The sequence below is a fragment of the Thermoascus crustaceus genome (assembly GCF_041956765.1).
Source record: "Thermoascus crustaceus strain CBS 181.67 unplaced genomic scaffold VTN00scaffold_3, whole genome shotgun sequence".
In the NCBI taxonomy this organism is placed as follows: domain Eukaryota; kingdom Fungi; phylum Ascomycota; class Eurotiomycetes; order Eurotiales; family Thermoascaceae; genus Thermoascus; species Thermoascus crustaceus.
This window is the reverse complement of record NW_027192529.1, coordinates 1-12822: the sequence shown is the minus strand read 5'-3', so window position 1 is coordinate 12822 and position 12822 is coordinate 1. Positions and strand designations below refer to the sequence as shown.

General features: G+C 51.2%; 4 protein-coding genes across 4 annotated transcripts; 2 read left to right on the top strand and 2 right to left on the bottom strand.

The window, feature by feature from the left end:
• Nucleotides 1-1749: 1749 nt before the first annotated feature.
• VTN00DRAFT_5212 (uncharacterized protein) lies at nt 1750-5088 on the top strand (the record flags this gene model as incomplete). The annotated part of the gene is made up of 1 exon (XM_069431719.1): nt 1750-5088. The coding sequence occupies one exon, from the start codon at nt 1750-1752 to the stop codon at nt 5086-5088; it is 3339 nt and encodes a 1112-aa protein (XP_069287649.1).
• A 132-nt stretch (nt 5089-5220) lies between these two features.
• Nucleotides 5221-6575, bottom strand: VTN00DRAFT_5211 (uncharacterized protein; the record flags this gene model as incomplete). Its single annotated transcript, XM_069431718.1, has 5 exons — nt 5221-5814; nt 5880-6082; nt 6148-6202; nt 6295-6388; nt 6529-6575. The coding sequence occupies 5 exons, from the start codon at nt 6573-6575 to the stop codon at nt 5221-5223; spliced, it is 993 nt and encodes a 330-aa protein (XP_069287648.1).
• Nucleotides 6576-6931: 356 nt separating this feature from the next.
• VTN00DRAFT_5210 (uncharacterized protein) lies at nt 6932-8512 on the bottom strand (the record flags this gene model as incomplete). The annotated part of the gene is made up of 4 exons (XM_069431717.1): nt 6932-7274; nt 7323-7558; nt 7613-8367; nt 8419-8512. 4 exons carry the CDS (start codon nt 8510-8512, stop codon nt 6932-6934), a joined length of 1428 nt encoding a protein of 475 aa, XP_069287647.1.
• A 745-nt stretch (nt 8513-9257) lies between these two features.
• Nucleotides 9258-11073, top strand: VTN00DRAFT_5209 (uncharacterized protein; the record flags this gene model as incomplete). Its single annotated transcript, XM_069431715.1, has 5 exons — nt 9258-9506; nt 9562-9772; nt 9829-9895; nt 9945-10408; nt 10472-11073. The coding sequence occupies 5 exons, from the start codon at nt 9258-9260 to the stop codon at nt 11071-11073; spliced, it is 1593 nt and encodes a 530-aa protein (XP_069287646.1).
• Between the last annotated feature and the right edge of the window lie 1749 nt (nt 11074-12822).

The following is a 12822-nucleotide window of genomic DNA, read 5'->3' as shown; positions in this document are numbered from 1 at the left end:
CTATGAACTCTTGAGCCTTTTTTTATCCAATGTTCCCCTCGAAAGCCCTGGCAAGGATGCCACCTTTTGCCTGATAGGAAGAAGAGAACCAGCGTGCCGTGGACAGGACCGCCAACTAGGGAAGGCCACTGCGAAGCGAGCAATTCCACACGCGTGGGCTCTGAAAAACGCACATGGAGGATGCTGGACGGCAGGGTAGTAGGTAATACAAACGGAAATCAACTGCTTATCGCAATGTTCGCATGGATAAACAACTTACGGGCTGACACTCGGTTTTTACTGGCCAGGTCACGCTCTGGGATAAAGTAGATTCTGTGTCGTAACCCCTAGAATAAACGCCTGTCCAGGCCCTTAGTGGAGTGTACCGGTACGTAACGAGAAGAGCATCCACATTCCAGTCGTTTTCTCCTTCGTGGTCTCTTCAACTTTCATCATTGACCCAGTGGCAGAAGCTTGACTAGTGCTTGGCTCTGTCTCAGTGTTTTTCTTGGTACACGGACGATCGCACACGAACGGAACGCCCCACAGCATACGGTTATTCAGTACCTTGGATCTTGGTAGCTAGAGAGTTCACAGGAAAATCGCTCTTTGCCATACAGACAACCCCAGTCATACATCCCGCGAGTCTCGCATTCCTGAGATCAATTTCCCGCTGGTACGGATCAGCTTTGCAGGTAGTACCTGGCTGGGGAAGGACAGAATCCAATTAGATTGCTGGCAAGAGTGAGAGACAAAAGGACACAGCTGTGGTGAGAAGACTTTGGCCAGATGAAAGCTATGAGATGCGCTGCGATTAGAGCGTGGTCAGTGCGGCAACGTGGCGTCGGAAAATTTCCTTCCGAACAGCCTAGATCGTCGAATGTTGATATGAGAGATTTTTCTTGGCCTCTCTTTTTGGGTAGATCCCTCGCGGCTTATCTGTTCTTTCGAGCTTACCATGGAGGAAGCAGATGGCACTATCTGCCGTCAGCACTTGGTCAATTTTTCTGACCCTTTCTTCCGCGACAATCCTTTGGATGGAAAAAATCGCTCATATATACCAGCATCTCCATGCCCCAACAAATCTGCCACTATGATATGCGCACACTGCGAGATGATCTTCAGCCATTCCTCTCAGCAGCTCCGGCAAAAGGGCACGGCACGTCTTACTACAAAGAAAGCTTCAGCCAAGTTTTGTACTCATCTACCCTATGGGGGATCAAAGTATCAACCAACATGATTCAATGTCATATTGATATCTACTTTTGTAGGCATGTCAAACGTGCTCTGCAATGCAAAAGCACGCATGCTGCTCCAAGAACCAGAATCTCGCAATTTCTGCAACCGGATACCATTAGGGGACGCGTAGGTCAGACGTACAGCTTTGGGATCGACCTTACTAGATAGGCGAGTGACAGCTATTAGCGTGTTTCAAAGAATCTTTTCTTACCAGATTACAATGTATTGATGAGTCTCGTTCAAATTCTGTCCTATTCTCCTGTACAGAAATCACGCAAGCGGAAAATCCCTGCGGCGGTCCGCCACCCTGAGTCTAAGCATAGAGAACCTACAGCCTAGACACCATGAGCGGCAGGTACTTAAATCTGCAAGCGTCGTGGAATACTTCCACCCTTTTCCCCTCATTTTTTCTATTACTGGTGACACATGTTCCTTCACTGGACCGTCAGCCTCGCTCAGCAGTGAGCTTTTCAGTTTTCTTTTATTCCTTTTCTTCCTGATATGTCGCCTTCCCATTCAGGCGTTCCCTCCATGGGGAATGCGCCGAACTCACCAGATTCGCCAGAGCCGGATCTCGAGGCAGAGGGAGACGACCAAAAAGGGGAAATCGAAACGACTGATCGCCCTCTGCATGTAATGTTCGAGCAGTCGCCGCCAAACGACGACCCGCATTCTATCTACCAGCCTCATCGGTTGAGACGTGGACGTTCCAAAAGTTGTGACACGATCAGAAGCGCGCGGAGCAATGCTCATTCATCCTCAGCGGCCGCCGGAATTCCAATCGAGTTTCGAACTCTCTCGTTCCAGATTTCAGAGTCGCAGAATGCGGCGGAGGAGGTGGTGAAGGCAAGGCAGAAGAACGAGAAGCAAGCTGACAAGGATTACTTCGAGCAACTTGACTTCCACATTCTCACGCCTGAACGGCTATCCCAGCAATTCAATGCCGATTTTGATCAAGGCTTGACGAGCACGGCGGCCGGGACTAGACTTCAGCGAGATGGCAGGAATATAATTTCTCGACACCATGAGAACTATCTGAAAAAGGTCCTCATGTACGTTTTCGGGGGATTTTGCTCGGTCTTGTGGATCGGAGTCATCATCTTTTTCATCTGCTGGAAACCTCTGAGCAATCCGCCGTCCGTCACCAATCTTGCCATGGCAATCTTGGTCATCATTGTGATTACCCTCCAGGCCGGCTTCTCTGCCTTTCAGGACTGGTCCACGAAGCGCGTCATGAACTCCATTCTCGACTTGCTTCCGTCAGAGGCCCTCGTCTTACGTGATGGGAAGTTGGTTAAGCTCCCCGCAACAGACCTCGTTGCAGGAGACATCGTACATATCTCGATAGGAAACAAAGTCCCGGCAGACATGCGTATCATTCGAAGCTCGGGAGACGTCCGCTTTGATCGTTCCATTTTGACTGGCGAGTCTGATGAAGTCGAAGGGGCGATCGACGCTACGGATGAAAATTTCCTCGAAACACGGAATATCGCTTTCATGGGCACGAGTGTCACCAACGGTAACGCGGTCGGACTTGTTGTTCTCACCGGTGGGCGATCTGTAATGGGTCGCTTGGCCTCGATGACGGCGGGCGTGAAGGAAAAGCCAACTCTGATCCAAAGAGAAATAACACGTTTTGTGAGGATCATAGTCTGCCTGACGATTATCCTAGCCAGTACTATTCTATTTACCTGGGTTGGATGGCTTCGTGTTGACCACTACTCATTTATGAACGTTGTGCAGATGCTTAACAACGTTATGGGCTGCGTGGTCGCCTTTATACCTGAAGGTATGCCTGTCGGCGTTGCCCTCACACTGATGATGGTCGCGAAGCGGATGAAACGGGCCAATATACTTCCCAAGGGACTTGCCACGGTCGAGACGCTTGGTTGTGTGAATGTCATCTGCTCAGACAAGACCGGGACATTGACACAGAACAAAATGTTTGTCAGGTCTGTCGGCTTTGTCGACAAAGAATACAATGTGGATGATCTGGTCGAAAGTCAGTTAAAGTCCATTCCGCTCGATTCACCGGTTGAAGCACTGCTCCGAGGATCGGTTCTGTGCAATGATGCTTTCTTTGACCTTACAACGCTCAATCAGCCAGTCAATGACCGGATCGTCAATGGTAATGCCACTGATGCAGCAGTCCTCCGCTTCGTGGAGACGGTAAACCCTGATCACAAAGCGCAAACCTCTGAATACCCACGGGTTCACCAAATCCCATTCAATTCCAAGAACAAGTGGATGATGACTTTGCACAAAATCCCTGAGAGCCGGGGAGTCGTGAATGCATCGCGTGAGAGCTATCTTGTGTATGTAAAGGGTGCACCCGATGTTCTTCTACCCAAATGTACCGCCTACAGGTCTGGATTGAGTGATGAGGTCAAGCCGCTGGATGATGCAGCCAAAAAGCTCTTCTCAGCCTTCCAAGAGAAATTGTCAAGGCGTGCTGAGCGCGTGATTGTTCTCTGTCAGCGATTCTATACCCCTCGAGGAACTGTCGGGTCGAATGAATTCAACGATGAGATCTTGGCCGGATGTATCCAGGACCTGGTCGTCGTTGGGATATTCGGAATAATCGATCCTCCCCGTGCAGAAACGGCGCAGACCGTGGCGTCCTGCCGTCGGGCAGGCATACGGTTCTTCATGGTCACCGGAGACTTTGGTTTAACGGCCAGCGCTATCGCTCGGGATGTTGGCATCTTTACCGGCACTGCTGAGCCAGATACTGTGAACGATCTGGCCTATTTCCCTGTTGACTACGGGAATGAAAAAGACATGGCGCGCTCCAGACGAAGTCTTCTTGTCGAAGGTTCCCAGATCTCCGCCCTGACCCAAGCTGACTGGGATGCTATTTGCAACTACGAGGAAATCGTATTTGCACGGACGACGCCCGAGCAAAAGCTCCGCATTGTCGACGAGTTCAAGGCGCGTGACAATGTTGTCGCCGTCACTGGTGACGGTGTCAACGATGCACCAGCGATGCGCGCCGCAGATATCGGAATAGCGGTTGTCTCAGGGAGCGACGTCGCAATCGAAGCATCTGATCTGGTCTTGCTGGATAAATTCGATTCCATCGTTGACGGCATCCGTCTTGGTCGACTGGTCTTCCAGAATCTCCAGAAAGTCATTGCCTACCTCCTACCGGCCGGCAGCTGGTCTGAAATCTGGCCCGTACTGATGAACGTCTTTTTCGGATTCCCCCTCCCTTTGAGTTCCTTCTTAATGATCATAATTTGCGTGTTCACAGACCTTTTTCTCTCTCTGTCGCTTATCATGGAGAATGAGGAGTTTGATCTACTCAGCCTGCCTGCGAGGAACCACAAGAAAGACCACTTGATCAACGCCAAGATATACGGTCAATCCTATCTCTTTGTCGGCGTCATGGAGACGCTCTGCGCCCATGCCATGTTCTTTCTGTACATGTACAAGGAAGCCGGGATCCCCTTCCACGCTCTCGCGCTCGGCTTCGAGCGCTACTCCGAAGGCTTCTACGGCTACACGACAGACGAGCTGACCCATTTCAACAACGTCGGGCAATGCGTCTACTTCGTCACCCTCGTTATCCTGCAGTGGGGGAACATCCTGTCCGTGCGCAACAAGCGAATGTCGATTCTGCAGGCCGACCCGATCCGCAAGAAACGACGCAACCCATGGCTCCCCCTGGCCATGCTGACGTCTCTCGTCATCGCGATCTTTGTCACGGAGGTCCCCGGTATTCAGAAACTGTTCAACACCGCTCCGGTCCCGATTGAGTTCTGGTTCATACCTATCGCGCTGGCGTTTGGTATTCTTGTGATGGATGAGATCAGGAAGCTTTTGGTTGGTTTGTTTCCGAGAGGACTTGTTGCGCGGATAGCTTGGTAGGGCACACAGAGGAGCAATCGCGCGATTGAATTTATAAACTAGAGCCTATAGACACAGACTTAAGTCCATATAGTATGGCACCACATCTACCAGTCCGTTTTCTCAATACGATTGAATCCAATCTACTCTACCCTATACACTCCCCTCCCTCTCTCTCTCCCTCCTCAACCTCAAATCCACAGCCCTCAAAGTCGTATACAACGTCTCCAGCACAGGCACATCAACCCCCAACTCCCTCGCCCTCTTGACCGGATACCCCAAGATAGCATCGACCTCCAGCGGCCTCCTATTCTGACAATCCGTCATCATACTGCTCCCTATCCCAGGCAGGGCCATGATCCTGTCCATCAACCGATCCACGAGCGCGTACTCCAATCCAGACACACCACACGCGCGACCGACATTGATAACCTCCGTCATCAATCTGCGCGTCATGGGCACCGCGTCCGGAGAGGAGGACAGCCACGACTGCGTATCCAGTCCCGTCAGCGCGGTGAGAGAATTCCAGGCCGCGTTCCAGACGACCTTTTCCCATCTCTGTAGCTGAATGTTGGGGAGGACGGAGAAGTTCGTTCCGCCGGCGGAGAGGAGGGATGCGAATGTCTCGATGCGAGAAGTCTCGATGGAGACATCACGGGTAGGGTTCGGGAAGGGGCCGAGCTGGAGGGATTCGGTTTTAGCGTGTTTCGTGACGCCGGGGAAGGTTTGTGTTGCGCCTGTCCATGCCTATGAGGACTCAGTATCTGCCTATCTGGATATTCCAGGGGGAAAAGTAAGAAGTTAGAACATACCACACAAGAGATAATAGTAGCATCCGGAAACTTCCTCCGGAACGGCTCTTCGTTCCCAACGCCATTCTGTATAATCACAATAGTCGTCCCTGCAGAGTCAACCACGGGCTCGAGCAGCGCGATGGCACCGTCCTGGTCGATGGCCTTGTGGGCGCAGACGATAAAGTCGAATGGGCCGGTAGCATCTGACGGGGACTTGACGACTATGAAAGTCTACTTAGTATAGATTGTATATACGCATGATCGAATATCAATCAGCTGTACACACCTTTAAACGGACGAAAGGTATGCTTTCCATGGTTCTCGCTATCTATCGTGATGCCCTGCACGCCAACCCTGTGAGTTTGGGTCCAAATTGCAGAGTACGGAGAAACACATAACAGGTGAATTGAACAGGGTCAAGATGCAGACCTACATTGGCAGAAACAGCCTCGTAATTCGACCGCGCAACAACCGTCAACCGGACGCGCGGGGCCCGGGAGAGGATGAAGCCGTAGAAGGAGCCGATGCTAGTGTAGTAACAGACGTGTTAGTTGCCATTGACGGCTCATGAACATAAAAGGGAGGTTCAAACTGCAAATATCAGTGATAATGCGACACAATCCGGTAGAACGAGCTTAGAGATAAGGGAGGTACGGAGAAGACCTACGCGCCAAGGCCAAAGAGCAGGACGTCTATCTGGTCATTGGGGTCCATTGTGCCTGTATATCCGAGGATAGCACCATGTACTCTATGGGAATATATATTAGTGAAGAATTAGGGAAGTCTCAGATCACACAGGCCAACATAGACCCATATGAACACACAAATCTCTACTATCAATTCAGGCCCGCAGAACCCCCTTCCCCGCAAGGTCGCTTACTAAGCCGCACTATGCCCCGCGGGGAAACGTCGGCCGTGACCCCGCACCGCTCGGGACGTCGGCACCGTGGGGCTCCGAGTCGGCCCGCGCGGGGGATTTCCGAGAATGCGGAGTCATATAAAGACGGAACAGACATAGAAATGGGCTATATATGGGTATACATGACTATATTCTGCTCTAACAAACATATCTACAGCTTTGGAAAAGTGTACAGGTCTCGCTCCAGCTTTGCCGTGTTAACCATGCTTGGCTCCAGCTCCGACAGCTTCGTCGCCCCGATGAGGGCCATGTTGGTCTCGATTTCCTCTCGCAGGATCTGCACCAGCTTTCGCACACCTTCTTCGCCGTATCTAGCTGCCATGCTGTAGAGGAATGGCCGCCCAAGTCCGACTGCGGTTGCCCCCAGCGCGAGTGCCTTTATGACATCTGTGCCGCGACGGATGCCTCCGTCGATGTATATCTCCATCTTCTTCCCTATAATTTCCGGCGCGTACTTTCGGATCTCCAGGAGGGTTAGGAGTGGCGGCTGCGATCTGCGAGTTGTCAGTACCTACATATGCAAGTAAGCATATACGACGTACGTGTCCTGCGATCTACCACCATGGTTCGACAGCACAATCCCCTGGACACCATGCTTGTATGCCAGCACAGCGTCCTCGACGCATTGGATGCCCTTGATGACCAATGGCAACTTGGTAATATTTCTGATCCACGCGATGGTGCCCCAGTCTAAGGCTGCTGAAACGGAGCTTTGTAGCGTCTTCGCAATTCCCTGGACTTCACGATTGCCGATTTCTTCGTTGTTCTGTTCTCCGACCTAGTGGAATCTTTAGCTTTAGCATATCCTTCCCATGGCCAGTGAGAAACGCACATCAACCTGCGCCTTTAAGCGTTCATCCCGTTCCCTCTTCCCTGTCACGGGCGAGTCGACGGTTAACCATATCGCGCTGGCACCCGCCTTCTCCACGCGGCGGATGAAGGCCTCTGACTGTGCCATGTCCTTTTGCACGTACAGCTGGGAGAATATGGGCTGGTCTTGTCTTGTCCGTGCTTTCATGATGCTCTCGATTGACATGCTAGACCGCGTCGCCACCAATTGCGCCAGACCCTCCTTGCCAGCCGCTGCAGCCAGCGTACACTCCCCCTGTGGGTGTGCGAACTTGGCAATCCCAACTGCGGAGATATAAACGGGTAGAGACACAGGCTTGCCAAGAATTTTGGTACTCGTATCAATTGAACTGACGTTCCTCAGAATGCGGCCTCGAAGAGACACCTTCCGGTATGCCTTCTCGTTCTCAATCTTAGTAAGCTCATCATCGGCCCCGGCGGCGTAGTACGCCCACGCGTTGGCGGGCAGATGTTTCTCAGCGACGGCTTCAAAGTCGCGAATGTTGATCATGCTACTGAGAGGGGGTGGACCGGTGGTTTCCTGGTCTTTAGCAGCAGTCACCATCTTTTGTTCGGGCTTCTGAAGTGTCGAGGAGTCCACCAGGCCCCTGAAGGACGACTGAGGGAGGGTTTCTTCGAGCAGCTCCGGCGCGTGGATGGCCATGTAGTCGTCGGTGGCATCGCGCCCTGCGCATTTTAGGATGGCCCGCGCGCCTCCAGGGTGCTCATTAAGGAAGTCTGGGATAGTTTAGACAAGTCATTACCCTTGGTCGCAAAGAGGCAACTCACCAGTGACATCGTATACCTTGCCCAGGACGGCGATCCAGCACGACTCTCTTGAGTTGTGCCGGGCCACCTCCTTGCCATCTAACATAGCAGCCATCGACAAGCTTCAGAAGAGCAATTGACACTAGAAACGGAAAGAAAACAGCAGATGAAGCCGGATTATGCTGGCGGAGAAGTTGAAGGTATCGTGAGACGGGCTTATGGAAGCTCACAAAGGCGATCCGGGAGAAGCTGTCCGATGCTTCGCGTGGGGGTTGTAACGAGTCCCAGCGCATGTGTTCCAAGCACTGAACTTCTTGTATAAACATACACACCGTATTGGTGAGTCTAGGCCTGTCTCATCCGGCCGAGAGAGCGTTGGCAGCCAACCACGTGTGCGTTTTGCGAGAAGCTCTGGGATGATCCGACGCTGATTTGCTGCAGGAGACGAGGCTTCGGGACTTCTCCGTGAAGCCCTGATTAGTTCCTCTGTTGGGATTCGCTGTTATCCTGTATTTATGGTGTATTCGTAGTGTATCGAATACGGTATTCAACCCCATATTGGTACCCCAGGTGACCCCCACGCAACCCCAGGTGGGGGGACGTGGGGGCGTAGATGTCCTAACAGGGAAATCTTCCGGTTCAAGTCCATGGATACAACGAAGATGACGAAATAAATCTGTGGATTGTTGTAGACCTGCCTGATAGGGATGGCAGTCCGTTTCAGTGTGTTTGGGCAAAATTATGCAGCACTGTGCAGGTATGTTTGTGAACATCATGCATATGTGCAGTTATATATAACTCCGTCGTCGACCTTGTTGGTGTTGAATTGGACGCAAGCTTCATGGTGAACTGATAGCAGCATGTCCGCCATCGAAAACCCCCCTGTCCCTGCTCAGGAAATCCAGAACGGATATCCAAAACCGTCAGCCGTTCATCTGGATGCTCCCTGTGAAAAGCTTGAGAAAATACACAATGGAGACACTGCGCTGGCCCTCTTTGCCAGCGACGACTGGGATGGCAACATCGATCCCACTGCTGAGAGGAGGCTGGTCCGCAAGATCGACCTCATGATCTTGCCCTTCCTTGCTGTCTGCTATGCCTTCTACTATGTATGTCGACGCTCCCGTATCCAGGTAGCATGTCGCCAAGCTGACTGTTTTCCAGATCGACAAGACCACGCTGTCCTATGCTGCCATCTTTGGGATCGTCGAGGACCTAAACCTCCAAGGAACCCAGTACTCCTGGCTCTCCAGTATCTTCTACTTCGGCTTTCTCGTCTGGGCCTTTCCCACAAACTTCCTCATGCAGAGGTTCGCCGTTGGGAAGTACCTGGGTGTCAACATCTTCCTCTGGGGGTTCTTTCTAATGCTGCAAGGTGAGAGCTGCAGTTCCCTTCAGGTATTCGGAATGTAGTGTCTGATGTATACACAGCGGCGGTCAAGAACTTCACACAGTTGGCAGTCCTGAGGGCAATTTCGGGTGCCGCAGAAGCGTGCAGGTAAGACTCTTCTAGTTCAACTGTTGAGACAACATGCTGAAACTTCCAGCGACCCATCTTTCATGCTCATCACGTCTATGTGGTATACGCGACGCGAGCAGCCCATCCGCATCGGTCTCTGGTACACGGCAAACGGCTTTGGTATTGCCCTAGGAGGTCTACTAGGGTACGGAATCGGTAACATCAAAGGCGCATTGGCTTCTTGGAAATACGAATTCCTAATCATAGGGGCTCTCTGCGCCCTATGGGGGTTGATAATGATAGCCTTCCTCCCCGATTCTCCTGTCACGGCAAGTAATCTCACACAGGATGAGAAGCGACTGGCAGTCGAGCGTTTGCGAGACAATCAGACAGGCGTGGAGAACAAGACCCTCAAGCCATACCAGGTATGGGAGGCAATTTTCGACTGGAAAGTCTGGATGTTGTTCATCCTCGGTGTGGTTGCGAACATTCCCAACGGGGGTATCAGCAATTTCGGTACTCTCATCATCAAGGGCTTTGGGTTTTCAACCTGTAAGTGATTTCTCCGAAAGACTTAATCAATCCTTATATATCCATATGCTGACGCACTTACAGTGATCACGACCGTCATGCAAATTCCCTACGGGGCGCTGATCTCCATCCTTATTCTCATCAGCATCTGGATCAACGACCGGCTCCCACCCAACAACCGGTGCTACGTCGCGGTCCTGTTCCTCCTCCCGAATGTGGCTGGCGCCTTTGGCCTTGGCTTCCTCCACCCAGACAACAAAGTCGGTCGTCTGATCTGCTATTATCTGACCGGGTCATACAACGCGTCGTTCGTGCTGATCCTATCGATCCTGACAGCTAACACGGCCGGCCACACGAAGAAGGTTGTCACAAACGCGATGATCTTCCTAGGCGTCTGCGCAGGAAACATTGCAGGACCATTCTTCTACAAGACAGAGCAGGCGCCCACGTACCCGCTAGGAATGTGGTCGATGATCGTGTCGCATCTGGCAGAGATTGCGCTGCTGCTGTCGCTGCGGTTCCTCCTATGGAGGGAGAATCGCCATCGGGACCGGATCCAGGGTATCTTGCGGGATGATGGACAGGTCGATGCGCATGCGGCGGCCGCGAGGCAGAGGGATCTGGACGCGACGGCGTTTAGTGACCTGACGGATAAGGAGAACTTGAACTTCCGGTACATATACTAGTCATCCTTGCGTGCTTTCTTAAAATGTATGGTTTTGAAGGACATATATGCATAGATGAATGTACGAACACACCTACCTATCCGGGGAAGACATCTTATAAACGACAGGAATACGCTGTTCAGATACCCAGAGTACCAGAGTACCTATGGGCATATTACCCTAGCCTCGTTAGGCTTTTCCTAGAATGGCGAAAAAGAATGGTACAGTACATTCTGGTACTCAAAGCATGTTGACAATAGCCCTAGCTATCCAGGCAGATTACTGGGCGCGGAAATTCAAATTTAATGATTAGATTGATCATCAAGAAGGGATTCAAGCAATGATGGATAAGCTTGTGATAATTCATTTCTGTTGGTGATGCAAGATGATGCAAAGACAAATGGGTAAGCGGAGCAAAGATTTAAAGGCGCCCCAGATGGGCAAGAACAGGTTACACCCGGCCTGACCCGAATACACACCTCTCAACTAGCAGAGCCGGAGCGGAACAAAAACGATACAAGGACAATCATAATTCCGGAATATAAAGTTAGAATACCACAAAAAAGGTTTAATTCAGACAGTATATGTCCTTACTACCATAGAACTTCATCAGCAATCCCATACTGTGACACCGAATCCATCTGTTAGTGACATACTATACATTTATATATCATGCAGGGAGGTAGTGTGATTCGAGTATTGCTATTCCTATTGGACATCCAAACAAAAATAGAATGTGGAAAGATAAGCAGGTTGGATAGGCAGATAATAAGGCGATGTGAAGAAAACAAGAGGGCAGGAAGACTTGCGAAAGCATTCTGGGCAGTATCCATCCATTCCAGGCACAGTGTTTTTGCTGGAGAGGAGGCCGACGGCGTAGCAGGCGAATGGAAAGAGGCAGGCTGAAAGTAATGTGATTTTGATGGCATGTAGTTCAAAGTCAATGGGTATGAACAATGGGATGCCAGATGAGAGAGGTAATGGCGGAAGAATGACTCTTAAGTCACTTTGGGGAGGTCAGAGAGTTGTAGAACACCATATCATGAAACAACTCAGGAGGGCATACCGTTCGACATCTGTTTCTTGTCGAGGAATGTTTCCCCGTCTGGCCTCTGGTTTCTTTAGATATGGGAGGTTCCCTCTGAGGCGGACACGGATAGCTTCCTGGATGATACGAGCCAGGGATATGGGAACAATGGGTGTCTAACTGAGAAGAAATTTGGCTAGCTCCCAAGATGAGGCAGGCAGTGGGTCCAGTGGTTCACCCCAGGAGTAGAGACGGGTTATCGTGGTTTTGCCGGAAGGCAGGAGAGCCGTTGCGTTTGAATGAAGCTGTGCACTGGGCGCTGGCTTGAGAGGGTCGGCAAATTTGCCGGAAATTGATCCTTCGACTTTTTCAAATGGCGAAGCAAATATATCTTTCTCCCAACGGCCCCTGTAGAACTCTGCTTGGACGTGGAAGATACAAATCGAAGATCTGTAGACGCATCTGTCTTCGCAGTCGCGATGGTTTCAAACAGACGGCCGTTTTGAGCACAGGAACCGTCACCATTCAGCCTGAAGAAGGCGTTTCCCTTTTCACCATACGAGTTGTTGATCTCCATTATCATTGCGTCAAGTTCCTTGGAGGGAGAATACAGATACCAGTAGGAAACTGGACTCTTCGTCACCACAAGAACTGGGGAATCCCGACCAGATAGGCGTAGGGTCACTCCTTTGGATCCTCGCCCTAATACTTATGGAAGATATGCCCTCCTACAAAAGCACTGG